This window comes from Oryzias latipes, chromosome 7 (assembly GCF_002234675.1).
Source record: "Oryzias latipes chromosome 7, ASM223467v1".
Classification (NCBI taxonomy): domain Eukaryota; kingdom Metazoa; phylum Chordata; class Actinopteri; order Beloniformes; family Adrianichthyidae; genus Oryzias; species Oryzias latipes.
The window spans coordinates 7,773,276-7,799,075 of NC_019865.2; the positions used below are offsets into that span (position 1 = coordinate 7,773,276).

The 25,800-nt window shown below is 37.5% G+C and overlaps 2 protein-coding genes across 3 annotated transcripts; one reads left to right on the forward strand and one right to left on the reverse strand.

Annotated features, from left to right (window-relative positions):
- The first annotated feature begins 4,238 nt into the window (after positions 1-4,238).
- Positions 4,239-21,063, forward strand: ppih (peptidylprolyl isomerase H). Its single transcript, XM_004070353.4, has 9 exons — positions 4,239-4,413; positions 13,608-13,672; positions 13,819-13,842; positions 14,277-14,321; positions 18,679-18,721; positions 19,398-19,490; positions 19,658-19,745; positions 19,832-19,872; positions 20,826-21,063. Exons 1-9 carry the CDS (start codon positions 4,348-4,350, stop codon positions 20,892-20,894), a joined length of 534 nt encoding a protein of 177 aa, XP_004070401.1. The 5' UTR covers positions 4,239-4,347; the 3' UTR covers positions 20,895-21,063.
- Positions 7,436-10,704, reverse strand: LOC105354339. 2 transcript variants are annotated; one of them, XM_020704513.2, is made up of 2 exons: positions 10,522-10,704; positions 7,436-8,926 (listed from the first exon to the last, which is right to left on the reverse strand). In XM_020704513.2, the coding sequence occupies exon 2, from the start codon at positions 8,891-8,893 to the stop codon at positions 7,757-7,759; it is 1,137 nt and encodes a 378-aa protein (XP_020560172.1). In that variant the 5' UTR covers positions 8,894-8,926; positions 10,522-10,704; the 3' UTR covers positions 7,436-7,756. The 2 variants fall into 2 exon arrangements, with proteins under 2 accessions (XP_020560172.1, XP_020560173.1); XM_020704514.2 differs by having other exon boundaries at positions 10,402-10,704.
- Positions 21,064-25,800: the final 4,737 nt, after the last annotated feature.

Here is a 25,800-nt window from a genome sequence, read left to right on the forward strand (position 1 = left end):
GCAAACAAAAAAACTTTTTCCTGGAAAGCTCGGCACTCCACTTCAACCTTTTTTTCTTTTTGACAACATTTTGGTAATTAGGGTGTCACTACTGATCATTCTTATTGCACTGTAACAGAGGTGAGGCTGTTAGGTTTTCGCTTTAAGCTGTTTGACCTGTTTGACCTGTTTTTCTTTTCCTTTGTTCCCCCTAGTGGCGGAATTGCACATTTCAGGTATTTCTTTGAAAAGACAACTCGCCACCGGAATAGACTAGAAATGTGCTTTTAAAAAAATCAGAATAACCAAAAAAAAACATCCTTATTATTTTTACTCTTCACGAGTAAGAATTATCGTAGAGGATTAAACCATCTGGCGGACCGGATATGGCTGACGGGCCATATGTTTGACACCCCATTTCAGACCCTTCTTCTCAATAATGAAAAACTCCTAAAAAAAAAAAAATCAGATTCCGGAAAAAAAGAAGAAACCTCAGAGGTGTCCACATGAAGGAGGGATCCTTCTACAGGACGGACAAGCGATGTACCAGGAATCTTAGAGAAGAATCATCTTGTCTAACTCTACAACTACATTTTTAAATAGTCCAGCAAATGGTCTTCATCCAGATGGAGTTGGGGGACTGCTGGGGAAGGGGTACGCCATTGCCTCTGGAATAATGGGAAGAAGTTAACTTTTATTTAGGTTTAATTTGTAACTAGAGATCTGGTATTGCAACTATTATATTTTGTGACTGATTTTATGTTTTGTACAGTTACTGGTGTGAATCCCGTTGAGACAGCTGTGTTGTAGTATTGGGCAATATAAATAATATGGAATTGAATTGAAGGAGAAAGAACATGCAGGAGAGAGTGTCCAGATTTAAGAGGCAATGTGTTGGTTTCTGGTGGCTGCAAAAGAGATAAAGGAATTGACAACTTGACCCTGCAAACAAGTTTTACATATAGCCAATGCAAATGCTGTTGAAATATGATCTTCAGTACAATTTTCACAAGTATTTTGCATCGTTTCTGAGTATAAAACAAAGTCATAAACCCACCAGATCATTGATGTTTTCCACGAAGTCCAAATTTCTTGAGTAAAAATTTGAAGTTCTAATCGTGTTTATGTATAAAGAATCATTTTTGCTTTATTGTTTAACTTGTATGCTTTTAATTTATCTGAATGTGTGTTGTTGATAAATACTACATAAATCAACAATAAAGCCCATCGAGACGACTGTTGTTGTGATTTTGGGCTTTACAAATAAAATTGAATTGAATTGAATTGAATTAAACAAAGCAAAGTCATATTAAAATAGTAAGTCCTGTTGGTAAGACTTGATATATTGGTTAAAGCTTCAGTCAGAAGATGAGATCAAATTCCTGCAGGCATGATCTCACACGTTAAATGATGAAGTAGAGAAACAGGATACACAGGCTACCAAAATTAGGCTTCTTAGAAAGTAAGGGTGTGTGTGGAAGCGGGACGGATGGGGGTTAACAAACAAGGTTTTTACAACCAAAATTATTAAATCAAAACTAAGGAACAGGGAGTTTAATATCAACATCTGAAATCTCTTGCAGAAATACTATAGGTGACTTAAGCAGAAATCAGTCAAATGTAATAAAGACAAATGCTAAAATGAGTTCAGTAGGTAAGGCAAAAAAACATAAGGTGAGAAAAGAAACAAATTTTTTAGAAGAAAAAGAAGGGTTATGAAAAACTTTCCCTATGACAAAAAAAAGCCTGTATTGGCTTAATTTTAATTTAAAATAATTACTTTTTATTTAACACAGACCTTTCTTTTCCATGTGTCTATTCCTGAGATCCTCATTCTCTTTTTAAAAGACTCTTCCGGTCCTCCATACTATATTCATCTTGAAGCTGTTAATCGTAAACAGGAAAACCACAGGCTGGAAAAAAACAAACAAAGCAATGGACAAATCGAGGTTCGACGTCACCCATCGAAAATGCCTTACTCTTGCAGATGAAGCAAAATCCCTCACCCTTCAGTAGGTCATTGTATCTACGGCAATGGCTTTTAAAAAAACGTTATTGTTTTGACACAAGTATGAAGAACAAGAACAATGGCCATAACAATGAGAATATATATTAAAGAAGCAATATTGCAAAACACATTACTACACATTGAAGATCTTCAAAGGTAGACAGTTGTCATATGTACGTATGGCTTTTTTGTTTATACTATTAGAAATGGTACACAAATAAGATTCTAATTCTTTAATTATTATAGGGGGAAAATTTCATCTGAAATTGTGAGTCAAATTTGTGACTTATAAAATATATACATTCTTTCCAAAACTTTTTTGTAATATTACAGTTCCAAAGTAGGTGACTAATTGTTTCTGGGTGTTGTTTACAAAGAGTACAATGGAGGTCAATTGTCGTATTATATCTTAACATGTACTGATTAGTGTGATAGATTATCTATGGCAATGGCGACAGTAGTTGCCAGAGATACGATGACTCAGAGCGACTTAACTGCACCCGTATCAGGGAACTATGGTACTTCCTATTTGGGAACATGAGAAGGGAGAAGTTGAACTGTCCATTGTTCTTATTTTATTTTATTTTATTTAACTTTATGAAACAGAATGCAAGTATACAACACAAGAAAGAACCAATGCAGTGTATGACGTACAATGAATGCATAGTACATAGACAATAAAACAATTTTATGCTCTTTTTGAAATAGTGAAAACACAGGGTAACGCATTTTCCCATCTCAGAGAGAAATCTTTAAAGATATGAATGATAAATCTACTGAACTCCTTTCAAAACGTCTGGGTGGGCAAATACCCAAAAAGATGTGTCACAGTTTCTGAATGATCTCCACAGAAACAATCAGTATTAATATCTTTTTCAAATTTTGTCAAGTATTGTTTTGCAGGGTAAATTTTATGGAGAATTTAAAAAGACACTTCTTTCACCTTATTTATTGTTAAATGTTTATGAGGGATCCTCCACACCACTTTCCAGTTGTTACCTGGAACAAATTGATTACAATAATTTAAAATATACTATGTCACTTATTTATCAGTGTTTTTAAACAGCATTAATGTTCCTGATGGTAGGGCATTCTGCACCATTAACCCTTGTGCTATCTTAGATGACCCCACCCTTGCATTGACGTGTTCTCCCTACCATGACAAAGATGGATAAAGGTGGAAAGATTTCATGTAATCCATGGACACCAGTGAGGTTCACAAATCATTGAAGAAAAAAGGTTCAGCGCACTGTCTAGTGGGTCTAGATGACCCAACTCCCAATGTTAAAGTGCCTAGGATAGCACAAGGTTTATGGACTCTTGTAGACTGACAGGAAAATTATATAGCGATAAGGACACATTGTAGTTTAGCAGCTGCCCCTCCTTATTGAATAGCCGAGCCACCAGCAGGGTCCTATTCTGTGTCCAGGTCTCCAGGTGGAGTGATCTTTTTTTAAATGAAAAAAATCTGTTAATCCAGATGAAATATTTGTGTGGTGAAAAAGGATACTTGAAAATTAGGTTCCACACTAAGAGGACCTGCTAATGGAAAGATGAGAGTTTTACTGGGAGTTTCACAACATTATTGTTACAATTCAAAATAAAATTAAAGCCTCCAAAACTAGAGAAAAAAATCTGTAAATGGTATAATGTTCCAGATAGCAGTGGGGTTCTTAAGAAAAATTTTGGCCCTATTAATTTTAACATTATACTGCAGATAACATCTACTGAGCAGTCCTTAATTGCAAATAATTCACATTACTTTTAGTTTAAGTTTAAAGGGTGGGGTTATGAATGCTTTTGTTCTTCCCACTCATTTTCAAGCAATAAATCAAGAAGCTCTATTTGACATTAATGAATACTATATTTATTTAAGCAAATGTGACAAAAGCGAGTCTTTGTTTTAATCTATGTCTTTCATCATTTCTGTAATTAGTTTGTCAATCTGTGTGATTTAAAAAAAAAGTATTGACTACAGTTAATGCTTGAAATAAAAATAAATCAAATAAAATCAAATTACTTCCTCAAGCGTGAGAAGGCTCCCACAATAACTAATTTCCTCTTCATCAATAGTTCTGAGGTTTTGGATATTATTAAGTAACAAAGAAGAACTGTCCTCATAGTGTCCATTGTTTTTACAGTCCATGGTAAAAAGCGCATAGCACTGATTTTCATTCTTTCTTTCCTTCTTTTTGTATTCATTCAATAAAGTTTGAAGGAAAAAAGCGCAAGTATTTCGCTGACTCCGGCGAGCCACCGTAGACTCTTACTGCGCATGTGCGTGGTTTTCAAATGAGTGGCGTGTGAATTCAACATTGCTATTATTTAAAGTTAATAAGTTGTATGTATAAAATATCACTATGTCTGTTCAACCTACAAACCCAAACAATCCAATCGTTTTCTTCGACATCACCATCGGCGGTCAGGTAAGTGAGCTTAAAAGAAAAGTTGAATAAATGGCTAAAATTTGTTAGCTAAGGCTTAAGGGTAACTTGAAAATCGACTCAAATATATAGTTATTCTTTACAGAGAAAGAATAATATCATGTAAACTGCGCGTGATACGGTTTGCGTCTGTTTATTAGATGCATCCTTATAAATAAAAGTAGTTTTTGTGTGGTGAATCATCATGTGTCTCTGTCTGAATTTCACCGTCGTATTAACAAATTAAAGTCCGGTTTAGACACTCTTTTAACAAACGACGTTTTATTTTTTTTATATTTTTAAAAGCTTAAAGTAATGTTTATACAGCATTCCATTAGATCCAACAAAGACTACACAACATGTTTGGTTTTACTTTTGCTTATTTTCTAGCTTGTTTAATTCTCTACTTAACTTAGTCTGTGAGAGTCTTTCCGTCTGTACTTTGATATCGCAAAGCTTTTTTTCCCCTAGATCCATTGTGTTTTTTTTGTTTTTGTTTTTTTAACTTAATTCAGGTGAATCAAGTAATCAGGGAGTACAACACACATTTCCAAAGTTTAATATAATACTAACGATGCCCTTTCTTGCTTGCTATCTATCAATCTGTCTTTTAAATATGGCAAATGGCGTATACTTATATAGCGCTTAGCTACCTTCTTCAAGGCCCAAAGCACTTTACAGTCGCAGACCCAGTCACACACACATTCACACACCGATGGCGGCTCCGCTGCCGAACACTGGCGCCAACCTCCCACCAGAGGCCAGGTGGGGTTCAATGTCTTGCCCAAGGACACTTTGACTCATGGGTGTGCAAGGCGGGAATCAAACCTGCAATATTACAATCATGGGTCGACCGCCCTAACGCTGCACCATGCCCGCCGTAGATAGGTACCTTGTATTTAATTTACTGCTCTGGAGTGGGGTTGTATATCTTTCCGTCTCAAATGAATTGATGCGCATCTCGATACATGGTCTATGAATTGATACATAAAATATTCAACTAACTTTCCGGTACAGTCCAATTTCTTTTAATCTAAAAGGATGACAAATGACTAAATGGAAAACAATCTAGATATTTATTATTCATTTGGCATATAACATAAGGGCTGCACGATGGCACAGTGGTTAGCGCTCTCGCGGCGAGAAGACCTAGCTGGGAACTCTCTGTGTGGAGTTTGCATGTTCTCCCCGTGCATCCCTTCCTCCCACAGTCCAAAAACACGCTTCATAGATACATTGATGACCTTCAGCTTACTGTAATTAACCTGACTTGGTAGAAATAAGCTTGTGACTGGACGTTCCGATAGAGTAAAGCACAAAAAGAAGAGAAATTGACAGAGATAAACCGATTATTCCTGATCAATTTTATACCTCTATTTTAACATGATCTTGTTTGTATCTGTGATTCTCAACTGATATGGCTGTTACACTCATAACTTGATTAATTTCTTTTATACATTTCTGTATCCTTTACGTCCACAAACATGTTCTTTTTTTTAAGACATTTAAAAACTCTGAAAAACTTACGTGCTTCCTTTTTATAAGGCACGTTGATCTTACAGACTTCCAAGAACTCTCAGGTCCCAAAGGTATTTTCTTTTAACTGTCCCAAATGAAAGCAGCATAGCAAACAATGAGGCCTCATTTGCAGTTGTTGTTGATTTTATCGGCAAAAACAGCCTCCCCCAAGACATTCTGCCTCCGCAGAAATCATTATGGACAGGTTGGACTGACCTTTTTTACTTGTGTTTTTGTGCCTTGCTTCATCAATTTGGTGTCTCCTGCCTTATGTTTTTATTTTCCCCTTCAACGCGTCCTTGCTCCAGAGAATGATGATAGTTTCAGTAGATGTGTTTTTGTGGCTGCTTCTTTAATATGTGTCTAAATTGAGCTGTGACGGTGTGGGATTTTTGATCACCGCGGTGATGAACCAGCAGGGGGCGCTGCGTTCTTTTTTTTTTCATCCTCTGTTATTTAATAGGTTCCGATGAGAACCATTTCCCCGAGAGGCCACAAAACTAGCAAATATGTTGTAATTAACTAGCAGTTAATCTGCTTCTCCAATAGATTTTTGTCAACAAACAACTTATTTTCTCATCTGGATCTGGATGTTTTTAGACAAAAGCTGCATGTTTATACTGGAATGTCTTGCCACATTTGAGACTTTGTTGTTTGCTAATTCCTCATTACATATTAATAATTCATTCATCATGAGGAACTTCAATTTTCTCAAAATTCTCCATTGTTGTCCCAGAACATTGTTGGGAGTCGTGGCGGTGACGCAGGTGTGTAATCCAAACTTTAATCAGAAACCTAATACTCAGCCCGTTAGTTTTTTTTGTTTTTTTTTTTTATATTATTTTTATGAACCTTGCTGACTGCTTGCTGACCGTAGTCGTTAGCACAGGGTAACCGCTACAGGGACGAGCAGCTCGCCTGGTTCCGACCCGTTCCTGGTTCAGACCTGGTGACAAAAATACAACAGCTGGTCGACAGACGACCCGGAGAGGTTCTGCATGATGAGGCTTTTATTCACTTCTCATTCAACCTCATTCAACATGAAGAACTTTCCATCCTATAAGAGACTCTGGTCTGTCGCAGACACGCCCCCTCCGCGTCTTCACGCTGCTGTCTTTCTTCTGCCCGCTCGCACATCCCGACGGTGTGAAAGGTGTGACACGGCAATCTTAGACATGATCGTTATTTTAAAAAACCACAGAGAGCCGCAGGCTGCTGACCCCTGATTTAGCTGATGCTTGACTGTAATCCAAATGGCATAAAGCTAAACACTGAGCCAGAGTAAATGCTAAACATATTTATCAGAGGTTACCGGTGGAAATTCCATTCTTTTTTATCAAACCGTAACATACTTTATCCCGTCACCCTTAAAAGGATACAGTGGGTCAAGAAAATAGATGGATGGAAAAACCCACTTTGATTCTCGTTAGCTATAAAGCACATACCTGACATGGCATGAACTGCCTTTTTAATATTAAATACATAAAAATCGAAAAAGAAACTCACATGACTTTTGAATATATTTTATTGTCTACAGGATAAAAGCAATTATTTGTTTAAAAACCAAAGTATAAAAAAAGTGAAAAGTTGTAAACAGGTAACAATGGCAGCATTTCCCGTACTTTTTTACATAAATCAACAGGTACAGTTGATTGTGATCCCCTTTCTTTACATGAGTTTAAGTATTTTTGCTGTGCAAGCTTGGTAGTTTGGCCCTTCAAGCTAACTTCCTACACCGCAGAAGTAAATGATCCACGTAAGTGTGTAGATATCGTTGTGTGTTTTCAGGGGAACCCGTTGTAATGACAAACAGTTATTCTGTATTTCTTTAAACAAGAAATAAGGTTTGTTCTTTGTCTTTTGACGGGTTGAAAACAGGAAGAGGCATTATCACCTGTTGAGTGCCTTTACTCAGGTGCCAGTAAATGTGCCAAAGGCAGACATTTTCTGGTAGATTGTCGTATGGCCCTGTTGTTTTGCTCCTTACCCAGAACACTACGCCTGTCATCAAACTGTTGGTGCATTCCAACCACAGGAGGTTAACAGAAATGTAGGCAGGTACTGGGAAACCGCAGAGCTGACAGATTAGAGACACTACCAGGTAAGGCATCCAAAATGTACTGAAGCCTAGTGTTAGGCTGGTCCACAGAGGTGGGCGTGGCCAGATCGTTTCCTTCTGGTAATTCTCTCCATTGTTCCTCCCATCAGTTGCTTGTGTTCCTGCAGAAGTGGAAAACAGGTCGCTCTTGTTTGTACGTTGCTGTTTGTTTGTTGTTGTTTGCTGCCTTGCCTCTAGTAGTTGGTCAGCCTCTTTCATCCAGTGGAAAATTTCTGAGCAAAACGGCAGCAGGGTAAATGATGTTCCAATGAAAAGTAATGATGTAAAGCTGGCCACCAGCGTTGACTCTTCTACTTGACACACCAATGCGCGTCTCCCAGTTTCATATTCCATTTCTCTTGGTTCAGCATTGACAAAGATAATTGAGAAAACAATAGCTACGCTCCACACCAGTAAAGTTAAGCACACATTTCTGAAGGATTTGAGGAATGCGGCGGAGCTGCTCGGACGAGTATTCTCCAAGCAGTAGAAGAGTAAACCCAGGCACATCATAGGCAGCGGCAGTGCACTATATATCACAGATGCTTTGGCCAAGATGAAGCAGGGGGACACGAAAGACCTCTCAGTTCCAAGAAACCATATGGTCGTCATTAAAAATGTAATAACCAAGTCACCCAGTGCAATGGACAGGCTGCATATGCTTAGGAAGTAGGTATACTTCTTGGGGCTGCATAAAAAGAAGACAACCAAGTCCAATCCCAATTTGAAGAGAAAAAGTAAACAATAACTGCTCATGTTATCCGTGTGACAGCCAGAGATGTCCCATTGGCCCAGGATCGCCAGCATTTTCATCATTTTGGGGTTTGCCTCAGATGCCGATGAATATTCGGGTGCCCTTTGTGTCATGCAGAGTTCGGTTTCAAGGTGCTCAAGATAGTCCTGGAAAAGATGCAAAACAATGAATTACCGTAGTAGACAGGTTAGTAAAAATAGTGGAGTAAAGTTTACAGCTCACAAGAGACGGAGAAAAACAGGCAAAAAGTACAATTCTTCGTGACTAAATATCATTTTTCAATGTGTGATATGAAAGTTTTGTGGAGGTTTTTAAACAGGCATCTCTTAACACACAGAACTTATGCAGTTTAGCGTAATAAAAAACATCAACTTGTTGGTTATTTAATTGTTGAACTCCATTTTGATCTTAGAAAAAGTTAGAAGCGCACTTCACCCTCTCAGAATCATTGTTTTTAAAGTTCCAGTACAATCACCTTTGATTACTGGAGTCATCTATCCTGAGCAATTAGAACTATGCTATTTTTAGCCTAAAAAAGACAGTTTCTGCAGAGCGGCAGTAGTTTGTTTTAAAATTTACTTCAGAGTCAGCGTGGAGCAACCCCCTCCCCTCCCCTCCCTGTTGCTGAGAGCCTGGACCTTGTGGCCCACCGAGTGTATGTTCTCATAAATACACTGTTTTCCAGACTGCTTTTTTATTTGCATTTGCTCCTGATTTACAATTTGAATAAAGATATACTCAGAAATGTAATTTTTTAGCTTAATTTTCTTTATATGTGTCCTCCATTATCAGAAAAATGCCACGAGTACAAGTTAAAAACACCAAAAACATGTTTTTTTATTGGAATGGGTCTTTAATACTGGCAATCTATGTTAAAAAAATAACCAGGACACATGTTCAACACAAACATTTTTCTTTTTACTTAAAGTTGTTGCTGCTTAGAATATTTAGTTTAGGAAGCTGTTGTCAATAAACTAATTTAGTGCCAGTACCTATTACGTATACATTTTAGTTTGAATAGTTCATTCTCTTACTAACAAAGTACCTTTTAACATAAAAACATATATTAAACATACAAAAATGTATTAAAGATGTGCACAATACATGTAATATGGATCCAAACTTAATTCTTCATTTTGTAACAAAGTCTGTCAAAGCTGGTTTTCAGTTTTGATAAAAGATTAATTCAGAAAATTGTTTTGTGTTGCAATTAGTGACCTTTCCAAACGGATCTCCTAGTTCTTAAGTTGTCCTCATTTATCTGTGTGCAAAGATATGAGTGTCCGCTCCTGCTTTACAGAAATGTAAGCACTAGATTGCGTTTTTACTCTTTTTAGTATTTTACAAACAGTTAAGCTGCTTTTGTCTCTGTATTGCTTCACCACAATTTCTAGAATCAGCCACTCTTCTCTGTTTCATCATACATGGTCCACATTATCTGACGACTCTGGGGAGGTTTTCTGCCCTCAGGGGTTAACAATGAGCAGAATATCTACCTGTTTTACTTGTTTAACGTTACCCTTTATCATTTTTGGTCGTTGTTGTTGAAAATCAAACTGGAAATTTTATGAATCGCTTAGCTAAAAAGCTGAACATGGGCAGCAGCAGTGTTCATACTTACTTTAGGATTCTTTTTACTCTGTTGACATTCACTTCCATCAGCATCAATTCATTCAGCTGCACATTTAAGTTCCCCGATCGAATATTATCAGAAACTGACGAAATAAGGAAATGACTGTACCTGCTTTCTCCTGTGCACATTTTCAGAGGTTCAGTAAACTTTCTGCTTTGGGGAGAGGTTGTGCATGCTTTCAGCGGCTGAGGTTTGACTGCGATGCAGTCCTGCCGCCCCTCCCTAGACGGCTTTTTAAGGCTCCACCTTTTCTCAGTGATATCATACTCGCTATGCAACACCCTCCTTGTTTCAAAGAAAACCTGTTTGCTCTCATAGGCCTAGCAGGTGAGGGCCTCTTCTCGCAATCATTTACATGAACTGAAGCAGGGAAATGCAACACATACCGAGTGAAACCAGACTCTTTGGGTGGTTTTGTTTATTTGTTTCCCAACAAAAGCAGCTGCGAGAGAATTCCACGAATCTACTACTGCTTAAATGTCAGCTTTATGTTGCTTCTCAGAAATAGGGCATTACCTGAGAGTTTTAATTTCATCAGTTTGCTCTGCGTCTGTTTGCTCTCAGCAGGAACAATGTTAAGTTTTTTGTAGCTGCAGGATGGTTAGGAGGTGTGGTGTGGAAATTAAAGTCTCAAGTATGATTAAACGCTTGGTAAGGAGACTATGTTGTTGCAACCAATAATAACATTTTGAAACCGATTTAAACCATTTGTACATTTTCTCAACCTAACTTTCCTATTTTTAAAGGGAACCAAAACGGTAATATATAAAAGAGTTTCAATTAAAAACACGTTCATAAATCGATTAGAAAAAAAACAAATACGTTTTTCATATTTCGAACAGTGTTTGTACTTTTATTTTATTACTCTTATTATGTCTAACTGTTACACTATTAAGTTTCCGTTTTATAGACTGTCTTGTTTTTAAACACATATATATATTTTTTTTTATTGAATTTTATTTGCCTTTCTGTTGTCTGGTTTGTTTTAATGACGTGTGCTGCTGACCTCTTGGCCAGATCACCCTGGAAAAAGAGATCCTGATCCTGACAAGATAAAAAACAAAATAAAAATAATAAAATAAAATAAAAAAGGATTTTACAGGAACCTCAAAAAGCAGGGTAAAAGAAATTTTAGCAGTTATTAAACTATCTTCCTTTTTCTCACTTCCCCATATTTTTGACAAACAATTAAAACTTTCTGCAAATGAAGAGCAGTGTGTGATCTTTTCTGTTTCATATCGTTGCCGGGGTACTATCACTTTGCCGGGGTACTATCACTTTGCCGGGGTACTATCACTTTGCCGGGGTACTATCACTTTGCTGGGGTACTTTCACTTTGCCGGGGTACTATCCTTTTGCCGGGGTACTGTCAGTACATTTCAAGGACTAGAGACGCACTGAAGATGCAGTGGCTGCTGGTTGTCCTGTCATTTATCTGAAGGGTTGAATATAAGCAGAAAAACTGTTCTAATTGTACCGGCATTTCAGTTTGAGTTTACACACTTTTGCATTTTCCTCCTTTGCATGCATGAAATAAAGCTTACACACAAACAATTCATAAAAGAAACTTATGTGAGGTGAAAAGCTTCTAAATCTGTTTTTAATTAGACTCACTCTGATCATCTTTTGAGCTTTCCCTGTGATCTTTTATGATTCACTTTTAGCCTAAATCAAAAAACCTTTGTTTTCTGGGATGTTAGGAGTTTCTGCAGAGCAGCAAGCAATTGTTCATTAGAAATTCTGAGCGACCCCAGACCCCCTTCCCCTTTTAGTTGCTGAGAGCTCTCTTTACACCTCTTCTGCTAGCTTACAGCCCCTCACGCACCAAACCTAGCATTACCAGTGCATCAAAAAGGGGGGTGAGCAATAATGCAGCTATCCAGCCATACAATTTTGTGCCAGATTCCAGCTCGGACGATTAAAACTAAGACGTACATGGATCTATTTGTCTGTAAGCGAATGCAGCAGAGCAGGGAGCTTGTGGCTCACCAAGCGTATTTTTTTAATGTAACAAATAAGCTCTTTTTCAAACATGTCTAAAGTTGAAGTTAAAGTCCCGTTATCTGTCAAACACTTAGTTGTGTGAAATCTGTTCTCCCCTGGGGGAGCGGGGAGCTGCAGACACAGCCGCGCTCGGTAACCATTTGGTAGTTCAACCCTCCAATACAACCCCTTCATTTTGAGTGCCAAGCACGGAGACATTTTTAGTCTTTGGTATGACTCAGCCTGGATTTGAACTCACAACCTTCCATTCATAGGGTGGACACTCTTCCACAAGGTCACTGAGCTAGTTTACCCTAGATTTACTAACATTTGAATAAAGAAATATTCAGAAGTGTCCTATCATCAGAAAATGCCACAAGAATAGGTTAAAAAAACACAATTGTTCATCAGAATGGGTCTTAAAGTTGTACAATTTTCATATGCTTGTACAATATGCAAATTATACTATTAAAATCTGGGGAAAACAAAGCCTTTCTTGCTTTATTTAGCTGAAATGGGTTCATTTGTGAGAAAGTATTCCCAATTGTTCACTACTGTTCTGTCCTAAAGCTGAACATTTTGTCAGCCATTTTCTTATTGAAAACAATTATAGAGGTGCTGAACAATTCAGATGAGTCTGTCACTGTATTTTTCTAATTTTTCCTTGCCACAGATTTTTGCAAGCTAAGAGGAAGTTCTGTTAGTTATTAATTTGTCTCTGTTGTTCACATATTAAAGAAAGTCTGTATAACGTCCGGGTTCCTGGAAGGACTGGATGAACAGGTCCACGGGACATCTTTAGTGTTTGTTTTTTCTCCAGGGTTTTTTAAAAATGTATTTACACATCACTTTTATGTAACTAATTGTGTCTATATGTACACCCTCAAACATGGCTGTAGATATTTTTTCAGGTTTTTCTTTTATATAAGGTTTGTAGTGGTGCTTAAAAAAGAGCAAAGACATTTTACCACACCTTCGAGGTTAGTATGTGAAATGCACAAAACCACATGAATAAACACGATGGTTATGAAACACTGTAATCAAAGTTAGTTGGTATTTTTTATACCAGCTTTTTTATTTTTATTTTTAGAACAATCATTGCTAATGTATAGGTGCTCTGTTTGCTTTTCACATATTTTGATCCTCTTTTATGTAAGGTATCACCTTCTGTTTGCATTCTTGTTCCAAAACCAGTTTTTCATGTCTGTCAGGATGTTGGAAGAATGAAGATTGAACTGTTTGCTGATGTGGTTCCAAAGACGGCCGAGAATTTCCGGTTAGTATTGCTCCTTTTTGCAGTTCACTGCATTCGTTTTTTTTTTTTTTTTTAATTTTGTGTTGATGTATGTTGTCAAAAATTATTTTTCTCATTTTAATCTTATAATACATAAATTGAAAAAAAAATCTTATGTATTCTTGCAGGCAGTTCTGCACAGGAGAGTTTCGGTAAGACAAAAAATGGTTTGGCATGAAAAACCAGTAATTTATGTATACTTTTTCTAATGTTCTCTTTCAATACAATTGGTTTAGTTTGTTTTAAACAAAAAGTTTCCAGGTTTGGTAAAAGGAAATCGGAAATGCAGAGAAGTTTTGGAGTATTTTAAACAATCAAAACAAAAGGAGAACGGAAAAATCGTTCCAAAAGGGAAGTTCATGGATGTATTAAAGGAGGCTGATGTGAGCATGGAAGATACAGAGGACAAGGCTAGATGGAGGCAGATGATTCATACGAGTGAATCCCAAAAAAGAATGACTATAGAAAATTCAATTTTTTTTCATCTAAAGATGCTATTTCATAATTAATTAATAGCTAGTAGTCATGGAATGTTTACTTTAGCTTTTAAAGCAAACCTTATTATTAATTTTTTTCTCACCTACAGGAAGGACGGCGTTCCCATCGGTTACAAAGGTTGCACATTTCACAGGTACACAACATTGTAGTTTAAAGTGTTTAGTTGGGATTAAATTTTATTTATTTTTATTTTACTGTAGAATTCTTTTTCGTGGAATCTAAAAATGTAAAGGCTCAAAAACCAAGACTTGTTTGATTCAAAGTGAAGTGGTGTGTGTACCTGCAGCTGAGTCTAATGTCTCTGTTGCCATAAATGGCCTCTAACTTATTGAGTTACAGTGTCAAAGGAGACTCGTCTCCTGAGTGATTGGAGAACTCTTTGTCTGACAAGTAAACTGAAATTGTATCCAATAATCCCTCTTTGAGTGGTTATAACACAAAATCTTGTTCTTAAAACCAATTCATTCATCAAGTTTTACTTGGAATCAAAACAAGGAGTTCAAATTTAGGACAATACTCTTCATCTTCTCAGTACTTGGAACCTCTATTTTAAAGGAGCAAAGCAGACGTTCCAGGTATTGGAAAAAAATAAGAGAGAACAGACAAAAAGCCAGCTATTTTCCAAACCTGCTGAATCCCTTTTTGGGGTCAATGGGATCCTGTCACTGTTTGGGAAGGGCAGTGGGGGTAGGGGGGTCAGACCGACTTTATACAAAGATTAAAATATAAAGATTGTAAAATTGAAAAAACACTTTTAAACTTGAAAGTGCACTTTGTAAATTTGAAGGAATTATGGAATATTGGGGAAAGAAATTGTAAACATTGACACAGTTTTAATTCAGACTTTTCTTTATTTTTAGTTGATCCTAATTTATGTTGGGGCGGGGCTTCGAGCCAATTGGCTACTGTGACATGATTGACGTTGGGTGACAGATGTCATGGTGACATTATTTCACTCCAGAACAACGGTTTGCCCTGCGTGGGGCAGGCCTCCTCTGATGTGGCGTAGTGATGATGCTCTCTCAAAGTTTGGTATGTCGGCTGACATAGGCGGCGCCAACAACTGGCGCCATTTTGGAGCATCACCATAAACTGTTGCCGGATGTCAAACATGTCCTGGCAGCAAATGGGATCAAACCCTTGCCATGATAAAAAATTAGAATCAGCTTTTAAACTTTATTAAAACTTTAAATACAAAACAGCAACTCTTACAAATAAACTTTTTCTTTCATTTGTTAACAGTTCTATAACTACGACTGAGTTTTAGGGCCAGTTTACAAAAAAACAAGAAAACAAGTTTTTTTTTACTCACGACTTTTAAGTCGTAAATTTACGAGAAAGAAAGTCATAACTGTTAAATTACGAGGTTTTAGGTTTTAAATTTACGAGAAAAATTCTCCTAAATGTACAGGTTTTTATCTTGAAAATTTATGAGATAAAACTCATACATGTATGATTTTTTTTCTCCTAAATTTACAACTTTAAATCTCGTAAATTTACCAAACGAAAGTCATACATTAACGAGGAAAAAACACCAAAGTTTTCTGTTTATCGCAGCCTAGCTTGAAGATGAAATATGTGGAGCCTTTTGTGAAGCTTTATTTCTGGATAGGTTTAAAAAACAAAGAGATTCGGAACCTTTTGACTACTCATAATCAGATTATTTTCAGTGGAGCCGGCTTTCCGGGGTTTGGTGTTGGTAAAGCGGAGTTTCATATGTAAAATAAGCAGCTCAGAGACACGTTTGGGTGTAGAGGATCGCTGCAGCCTTTATTCTCCTTTTCATTCACATAACCTTAAGTTCATCTGTCACCCTACGTCATGAACCTGTCATCCGAACACCAATGTGGAAGTAAACAGTGCTACATACGCCTCCTCCTCCAGATAAAACGTCCCATTTCAACAGAAAACAAGAAAGAGGAATGAAAATAGTCTGTTATATTAGCATTAGAACGTTGAAAATGCCAAAAAGTGCTCCTCCTCTGACGGAAGCGTCACAAAGATGTAGAGATCTTGTCTTTGAAGGAGGAAGAAAGGATTTAAGTGGACAGCTGCAGGGATACCGATGGCTTCATTGTGCTGCAGTGATCCCGCAAACCACCCATCAATAAATAAAACATTAATAAATTGTAAAATCAAACTAATGAGCTTCCAATTCAGCTCACCTGTTCAATTGAGTTTAGTCGACCTGCTTTGCTGCGTGCTGCGTGGGGTTCACCTGCTGCTCTGTGCGCTCACTTCCACTCAATCTCGTAATTTTACTTTTTTTTATTTTTTTTGGTGGCCCTAAAACTCCATCGTACTATAACAGTTCTATAACTTCTTTTTAATAGAAGTTTCAAATTTACAATTTTTTACATTTTTATTTTCTCTGTTTCTGTTGTTCATTCTGCGTTTTCTGCGATGTGCTTCAGTCCAGAATTATATGTTGAACATTTAACACAATGTTGATGTGTTTCATCTATCTCATTTGCCTCGATGGTAATCAGACTATCGTTCTTTGTCAGACATGTCAGACATGTCAAACAGGTTACAGTGTACAATGAAAATTTTATTCAAAAAGAAAGTGTTCAAGTGAGGCTCCCAAAAGGAAAGTAAATATATACTCGAGTAAGTACTTTATTACCAAAAGTATTTACTTACCCATCCAAATGATCAGGTGTCCTAAGCACTTGTCTTGGCCACAGGTGTAATCAAGCTCTCAGACATACAGACTGTTTTTACAAACATTTGTGAAAGAATGGGCCGCTCTCAGGAACTCAGTGAATCCAGCGTGGAACTGTCATAGAAATCCAGTCGTGAAATTTCCTTGCTCCTAAATATTCCACAGTCAACTGTCAGCTCTATCAGAACAAAATGTAAGAGTTTGGGAACAACAGCAACTCAGCATGAAGTGGTAGGCCACGTCAAACTGACAGTCAATTTTTACAGAGCTCCAACCTTCATGTGTCCTTCAGATTAGCCCAAGTACAGTACGCAGAGAGCTTTATGGAATGGTGCAATGCAAAGCGTCGGATGCAGTGGACTCTAAACAGTGGAGATGTGTTCTCTGGAGTTATAAATCGCACTTTTCCATCTGGCAATCTGATGGACGAGTCTGGGTGCATTTCAGACTCCATTTTGCCAAGTGTGAAATTCGGTGGAGGAGGAATTATGGTGTGGGATTGCTTTTCAGGACTGGGGCTTGACCCCTTAGTTCCATTGAAAGAGATTTTGTATGCTTTAGGATGCCAAAACATTTTGGACAATTCCATGCTCCCAACCTTGTGGGAACAGTTTGGAGAGCCCCCCTTCCTCTTCCAACATGACTGTGGACAAAGCAAGGCCCATAAAGACATGGATGACAGAGTCTGTTGTGGAAGACTTTTACTGGCCTGTACAGAGTCCTGACCTGAACCCGATAGAACAACATTAGTGTGTGACCTCATCAATGCACTTTTGGAAGAATGGTCAAACACACTCCTTACTTAACCTTGTGGACAGCTTTCCCAGAAGAGTTGAAACTGTAATAGTTGCAAAAGGTGGACCTTTTCATATTCAGTGCAAAAACAATATTTGGCAGGAGGGAAAAAAGGCAGTGAACTAAGCATGCTTTCAGATGTGTAAATAATAATTGTTTATTTCCATAAATTTAAAAAATGTTAAATCAGTGAGCAATAGAAAAGTCCAAATCAAATTGGTGTTGGTACTTTTTCCCTCCAAATCAGCATCAAATCTTCAAGGTGCGCTTAACACAGAGTCGGGGATTTTGTAGGATTGTAGAAAACAGCTGTGTAGTAGAAGGCTTAAAACTGTGGGAAGAACAACCAAATTCTGATTCAAGTTTAAAGTAATAACATTTCTTGTCAGGTTTATCTAACCAAATTCTATCTAAATCACCAAGTCTAAACCAAAAAAGGAGGATTGTTTTAAGTCACCCAGACGGCCCGTGTTTGACTTGATCGTAAAAGAAAATGGGGACCAGTTTAGTGTCTGAGATCAGTCCAGGAGATAGAAACCTGCCAGCACTGGAGGCTCTCTTTTAGTTGGGACTCAGCAGTTAAAATGGATAAGAGAGGATAAGATGGGATGCACTTCAAGAATCACAAAGAAAAGCTTAGTTTCTTTCCACTGCCGACATCAAGGCAACTGTGATGAGACAAAAAAAATAGAAAAATACCACAACTAATTAGAAAGACTTGCACCGTACACAGAAACAAAGTGCTTTGTCTTTATAGCTTTGAAAGCTAACTTTTGTGACTCAAAGGCTAAGACGGATCAACAGTTGTGTGCGTAGATCTTCAGTGTACGTTTCTGTCTAATGTCGTGCCTATAATTTTACAATTTATTTCTCAAATAGAATTTTTCTTGACTGGATTGTAACAAAAAATGTTTCAAATATCAGGTCTGACTATCTTTAGTTTTAAGTAAGTTTGCAGGTCACAGCGAATGTTTTTATATTTCTATTGACCCCCCCCCCCCCCCCCCCCTCAACCTTTGTCCCATGGCAGAGTCATCAAGGACTTCATGATACAAGGAGGAGACTTTGTCAATGTAAGTACGCTAACGTCTCGACATCTCTCTTAGGCTGGACAAAAGTAAAAGTTAGATCATGTTAATCATTTGTGTGTTTGCTGGCGTTTGTGTGTTTGCTGGCGTTCGAGTGTTTAATCTCTTTGAGGTTTGGACGTCATTCAACTGTTGAAGCTTTTTCTTCTGTCATTAGCCTGTTTTTTAATAGATCTTGATTTTTCAATGCAGACACACCCTGTCTAACTCTTGCAGGTATACAACACTTCTGAAATAAACCCAATTTAAAATACTCATAAAACTTACAGATGACTTTTACAGGTGAACTAGTACCATTAAATACAGGCTGATGTTGTAGTTTATAAATGCAAAATAAAAGACAGGTTTTTTTATGTCTTGTATTACAATAAATCATAAACTCATGCAGGAGAATGAAAACACAACACAAAGGTTAAGCATCATATGTGCAAGAAATAGAAATTCAAAACCAGATCTAGATGCAGAACTAACCAAAAATGTGAACTGAAACATCTCAGTTTGAGTAGCTTCTCTTTTCCTCATCATTAAGCTATGTTCAGGACATAACCAATTAAATGTTGCTCTGAAATCTAATGATGGCAGGAAAGGAAAGCTTTCTCCCTCTTGTGGTTGAAAGCTGAATTACATCTCAAGAGCTCTGCTGAGAATAGTTGTTCTGCAGGGGGATGGAACCGGCGTCTGCAGTATCTACAGAGGACCTTTTGCAGATGAAAACTTCAAGCACAAGCACTCTGCTCCTGGTCTTCTTTCTATGGTAGGTTTGCAAAGGAATTCACATTTACAGAGTGAGACATCTTCATCAGGCAAAGAGGTTGCCCTGTGAATATTTTGGATGTCTTGTTATTATACATGACATCAGATTCGACTGGATTGAAACATTTTTTGTTTTGTTTTTATTTTTACTATTCACTTCTCTCACAGGCTAACAGTGGTCCTGGGACAAATGGTTGCCAGTTCTTCCTAACCTGCACGAAATGTGACTGGTTAGATGGGAAACATGTTGTTTTTGGTAAATAAGTCGTTATTAAGATAAGAGCGCTTTTTGTTTTCTTCTTCTGTGTGTGATTAAAATTCTTAAATTTGTTTCTGTTTCAGGAAAAGTGGTGGATGGTTTGCTGATCATGAGAAAAATTGAGGTAAAGATGAACCTTTATTGACTATGTTTAAAATGTTTAACAACCAAAAGGGAACAAAGTTGGGCAGCTGGGCTTTGTTTCCAGCAAAGTGTATAGAAAAAAAATTGAAGGGTTCCTGCTAAAAGATCTTTGGTTACCCCGTAAGGAGGTGGTGGGATACTGTTGTTGGGTAGAATTTCCAGCTAATAACCCTTAACATCTTAAAACCGTTGTGATGGTCATAAACTAAAACTTAATTAAAAGTGGGGGCCAAGTAAAGCAAGAAATTTATGTCAATATAGCCCAAAAACCCCAGAACATAATTATTAGGGGGGGGGGAATCAGATTTAAAAGTTTGTACAGGTCTAATCTGAATTTAAATCCAATTGAAATGATATGGTTAATCCTTAAGAGAGCTGTATGTTTGCAAATCTCCTCATAAACATAAAAGATGTGATAATGTGTTATAATAATGTACACGTAAGGGAAAAAAGCTGTTGTTTTGAAGTTATATTTATCTTATACTAAAACCTAATGTATGTTTTTTTTTTTAAATCAAGCATTTTAAAACAGAGAAAGCAGGAAATTTTCCTGGAGTCAGAAATAAGTAACAGTTAATAATTCTTTAAAACCTTAAGACAAATAAAAGAAATTAGAAATTTGGACTTTAATTTCGTAACTACTGTTTGATCCTTTTAGAACTTATTTCTTAAATAGAATTTTTCTTGACTTGATTGTAACAAAAAATGGTTAAAATCTCAGAGGCAGGTCTGACTATCTTTATTTTAAAGTAAGTTTGCAGGTCACAGGGGATGTTTTAGTATTTCTATTGATTTTTTTTCCCCCCTGGTACCAAAACTTATGATCTTTAACCGTGTTTTGAGTATAAAACCTGAAAGGTTTGGGAAAATGGGCTGCAAATTCAATCTGTTATTAATCTGGTTATTCTGAAATGTTCTTCTTTCTTCAAACAGAATGTTCCCACAGGACCCAACAACAAGCCAAAACTCCCAATCCTCATCGCTCAATGTGGAGAAATGTAATTTGTTTGAAGAAGTTCTGGTAAACGTCATCTTAAACTCCATGATTTAGTTCTTGTAGCATCCAAAGTGTAAACATTTTCTAAATTTTCTTCTCGGTCCTTAGACAATAATTGTTGGCTCCCACACTGTTATCATGAGGAACAAATAAAATTGTTTTTTTTACTAAAAATGTTGCATTTTCCCCTCCATATTTTTACATGTTGTTGGTCATTCCACAAAAGTTAGATTACATTGCTTTAAGTGTGCATTTAAAATATGTAAATTTATGCAAAAGAAACATTTTTTAGTATTTTTTAACAAGCCATATTTTCTAATAGTTTTGATTCCAATTTTTTTATTGGAAAAAAATTTGCTTTTGTGTTTTCCATGTTTCTTGTTCCTAAACTCAAATAACAATCAAATCAAAAAACGTCTATTGTTTCTAGAACATAGTTACTGCAGAGGAGCAGTAGTTAAAAAATTGCATCGGATTTGTGAGGGTCCACTGAGAGCAGAGCAACTCCGCCCCACTTCCCATTCCTGATGCTGGGAGCTCGTAGTAGGTCTGCCTGCGTATTTTCTACGCCATATTTAAGCTCCTTTTTTCAAAACAGCATTTTTTTTCATCTGAGCTCATTCTAATTCACAATGACTTGAATAAAGTAATACTCTGAAATGCAATTTAGAGCTTGATTTTATTTATATATCTTCCTTAATCATCAGAAAAAAATCCTCAAAAACATGTTACCACATTGTTACCATACACCCCTAAGACTTTTGCTGATGTCTGTTTTTAAAAACAATGTCCATATGGCTCTGACCAAAAGATAAAATAACAATTTAAGCAGGCGGCATAAGCACGGTCTAGAAATCTTGTCTTTTTTGTTTTTAAAATGCCATTCGACTGATGGACTCGAGAGTTTGCAATGGGTTACCTTAATGAAACAAACTATCGTAAACATAAAGAAGGCCAAACCAATGACAAATCAAGACAAACAAATTCAAGGAACACAAAGATCGTATATAACAACAGCTGACCTGTTTCCTGTTCCTTCTGTAGAAATAAAAATGTCTGCCAACATTTTCGTAACACAATATTTTATTTAGTTTATTGGTGAATTTGACAATAAACTTGACTATAATCTCAAGCAATATTTATATTTTAGATATGTGCCCCCAGAGAGGAACTTGACCTCACGTAGAGATACATAATTAAGGAACTTCGAGTAAATCTTCAAGTAAAATTTTCTGATCTGCGTAATTTTTCCTCCAGATTGTACATTTTTTTTCTGCAAAAATCAGTGTAGGAAAGGGCACAGACAGATGGATGTCTGCCTTCTGAAGAGATGGGGAAACATGTCCACCTTCCACTCGTGGAGCAGAGGAGGATACTTCACTGTCACAGTCCTCTGCTGAACCTACAGCTTCTTCCCTTATTCGAGCCATCTGTACAAATCCTCAGACCCCTCCCCCATCCTCTACTGCCTCGAACATCTTTCTATTCACATAAAAGAATCCTTTCAGACTGCGAGTGGAAGAGGCTTTTTCTCTTTAACACCCACCCTCTCCCCTCGAGGAAGCTGTTTGTGTGTGGGAGAATGCAGCCTGGCTCAAGTTCTTCACACATCGGTCAGGACTTGTAAACGGTGCCAACGGAGCATTAACATGACAATGAAACGGAGATTAAGGTGGAGTATCCCTGGCTCTCAGTCTGGGGTCTGTTTCTGCTTGACGAAGTGGATTTTTTTTTTACAATTTACTCTTCTGACTTTGTTGCACCAGGAGTCTAACAACAGTCAAATACTCTGTAGTTTTTCCCTCAATGTAAACATCAATCCTAGCCTCTCGGCGTGCTGTTTGTGCTGCTACAACCTCTTTGTGCCCCCATTATGCAGTGTGACATTTTCTATGTGACTAGCTCAGTTACTGAAATCGAGCAGTCCTTTCCACCTTTGTAGGTCTCTGAACTGCATTGCAGGTAGTAAAGGAAAACTGTGTGAATGCTGTTTGTGGCATGGTTAAGAAAGCTGTTCATCACAGCAAGGCAATCCACTCAATCTGGGATCTCAGCTTCCTGTGTGTGTTTTGTGTGGACTGTGGAGGAGTTAAATGCACAAAGATTATAATCTGTTTAGACTTTCATTTAAGTTCCTGGACACATTCTGAGAAGATCTACTGTAATTTAAGAGTCTTTTTTTTTTTTTAACAGAAACTGCATTTATAACTGGTGATGGATAAAACCCACTATCCAGAACTACTGAGATAGTTTCCATCATCCGTTCAGTGGCTTTATATTTATGGAACCAGAGCCAAGTCTTTGTAGAAGCTTATATTTTCTAACATTGACAACAATTAAGGGACAACAATAATTAAATGGCTGGGGTATTGTCATTTAACACTAAAATGGATGCCAACAGTTTCAGAGATGGTTAATTATCCAATTATATGTTTCCCCAATGCAAGGTGGAAAGTTGGATCTAGAAATAAAACTTATGACAGGTTACTGAAGTCACCTTGGAGATCCTCATCTTATCTAATCTTGGAAGTGTAGCAGGATTGGTCCTGGTTAGTTTTTGGATGGGAGACTGCCATCCAAAAACTGGGAGCACAGTAGTGTTTCCATGTGTGTTCAAACACATAGAAATGTGATAGATGGTTAATAGAGGGCAGAGTCAGGAAGGGGGAATCTGCTGTAAAACAGAAGCGGTTCCCCACAGAGGGAATGGCCAAAAGGAATAACAAACTATCACTGGGTAAAGGAAGGAGCTGTTTTGTATGAGGATATCTGGAGTCAATTCATCCATTTTCTATTCCGTTTTTCCCTTTCGGGGTCACGGGGCTGCCGGAGCCTATCCCGGCCACTTGTGGGCGAAGGCAGGGGACACCCTGGACAGTTCGCCAGTCTGTTGCAGGGTAGAATGTCCTCAATCACACACCCATTCACTCTCACGCTCACACCTAGGGACAATTTAGATTAACCAATTGACCTATGAAGCATGTTTTTGGACGGTGGGAAGAAGCCGGAGTCCCCAAAGAGAACCCACGCATGCACGGGGAGAACATGCAAACTCCACACAGAAAGGTCCCCATTGATGTTCTGTTTCAGGTCCCCCAGCAAGAAAGCCCCTGGACTTGAACCAGGGGCCTTCTTGCTGTGAGGCAAGAGCGCTGTTTGTATTTATATAGCCCAATATTACAACAAAGTTGCTTCAACTGGCTTCACAATTGTAAAAAGCATAAAATCAGTTGTAAAATACAATGTCTGATTGCTAAACTAAACTGGGCATCCCTGCCCTCAGACCCTCCTTCTCTGTAAGAAAAAACTCCTAAAAAAAAAAAAAAAACATTCGTGGAAAAAAATAGAAAGAAAACCTCAGGCATGTTCCCTTTGACAGGGGGATCCTCTCCCAGGATGGACAGGCGATGAACCAGGACTGTTAAAGAAGAAATAGCTCATCTAACTCTACAACTACCGTACATGTTTGAATAGTGTAGCAAATAGGCTTCATCCAGATGGTACTGGGGGACGGCTGGGAGCGCGAAACGAGCCAGAGGCGAGGTCCAAGGACAGGAGCAAAGACGGGCCAACTGGAATCTGAAATGGGAAAGAGGGACAACACATTAATCACACTGCACCAAACAGAGGCATGGAGAACTAGATGATAAATATATAATCAAAAATAGAGGAGAGGAGAAGTAGATGAGAATCGAGGACAGAATCCCAGTGCACCATACTTTTTCCAGCTTCTAACTTCTAGGAGCCTGCTAGCAACTAATTGCTATTGAAATTTAATTAAAACATGTTAATAGTAAGTTCCATGGCACATATAGCAGATGGGAATAATAATAGAAAATCTACATTTTTAGTATGTCAACTTTGCTTAACTCGGTGGCCTTGTGGAAGAGTGTCTGTCCTGAGACAGAAGTCAAGAGTTCAAATCATAACAAAGTCTCCAAAAAAGGGACACAACATTTGACACTCAGCATTAAGAGGTTGGATTGGGGGGTTCAGCAATCAATGGTGGCCGTGTGTGCAGCTCATTGCTCCCCCAGGTGATGGGTCACATGCAGTGAAGCAGTACAATACCAGGTTATAACAACTAAAAAAATATGTGAAAGGAATACACACCCTACATACAAAACGTCCGATCTGAAAAAAATCTCTTTTTTTCAAGAAACACGGAGATTGTTTCAAATATTCCAGTCAGTGCTGGAATATTTTCTATATTTCTATTTAATATTTCTCAAAAAAGGGCAGGATTGTCTTGAAAGTTCACTTTAAATATGGAGTTATTCTTGTTCTCACCATTTAAGGCAGGCATGTCCAAAGTCTGGCCGGTCCAAGGTGGGTTCAGAAACCTGTCAAAGGTTTCTTTCTAGATCTCTACAAAGTCTGGCCAAATGCAGCCCTCCTGAAAGCCTCTTCTAGCCTGCTGGTACCTTTTATAAAAATAAATGTGCTCCCAGGAAACTGTGTATGATTTCTTGATTATGATTGCCTACTTTATAAACCATTTTAAACCTATGGCAACACTATGATGTGACCCTTTTGCAATACCTTTTAGCTCATTTCTAAAATGTCGACTGTAAATTTAACAAATGTTGACAATTGGGGGTCGCTGCTTTCAGGACAAGTAGAAATTTGTGTATTTTTTTCAGTAAGATACTAAACATGCAAGAGGCTGGATGTTTTCAAGAAATTCAATATCAAGAGGGACTACAAGACAAGACATCCCAACTATGCCAAGCTAACTAGGAAAGAATGGTGCATGGTTTTCACATGTGAAATTCACTGTCATTTTGTTAAAGATTTATTAAGCTCTTCTTTTGTTCTATGTGTAGAAAATACAATTAATATGCAATAAGCATTTCCCTTAAACAGTTCATGTGCATTTAATGTTATAAGGGTTCAAAGAATGCAGGTTGA

Excerpts from the sequence above, each read along its gene's own strand:
- ppih (XM_004070353.4), top strand. The coding sequence starts at position 4,348 with ATGTCTGTTCAACCTACAAACCCAAACAATCCAATCGTTTTCTTCGAC. Across the intron at positions 4,414-13,607 it reads ACATCACCATCGGCGGTCAG|GATGTTGGAAGAATGAAGAT; the intron begins GTAAGTGAGCTT and ends CATGTCTGTCAG. Across the intron at positions 14,322-18,678 it reads AAAGGTTGCACATTTCACAG|AGTCATCAAGGACTTCATGA; the intron begins GTACACAACATT and ends GTCCCATGGCAG.
- LOC105354339 (XM_020704513.2), bottom strand. The coding sequence starts at position 8,893 with ATGACACAAAGGGCACCCGAATATTCATCGGCATCTGAGGCAAACCCC.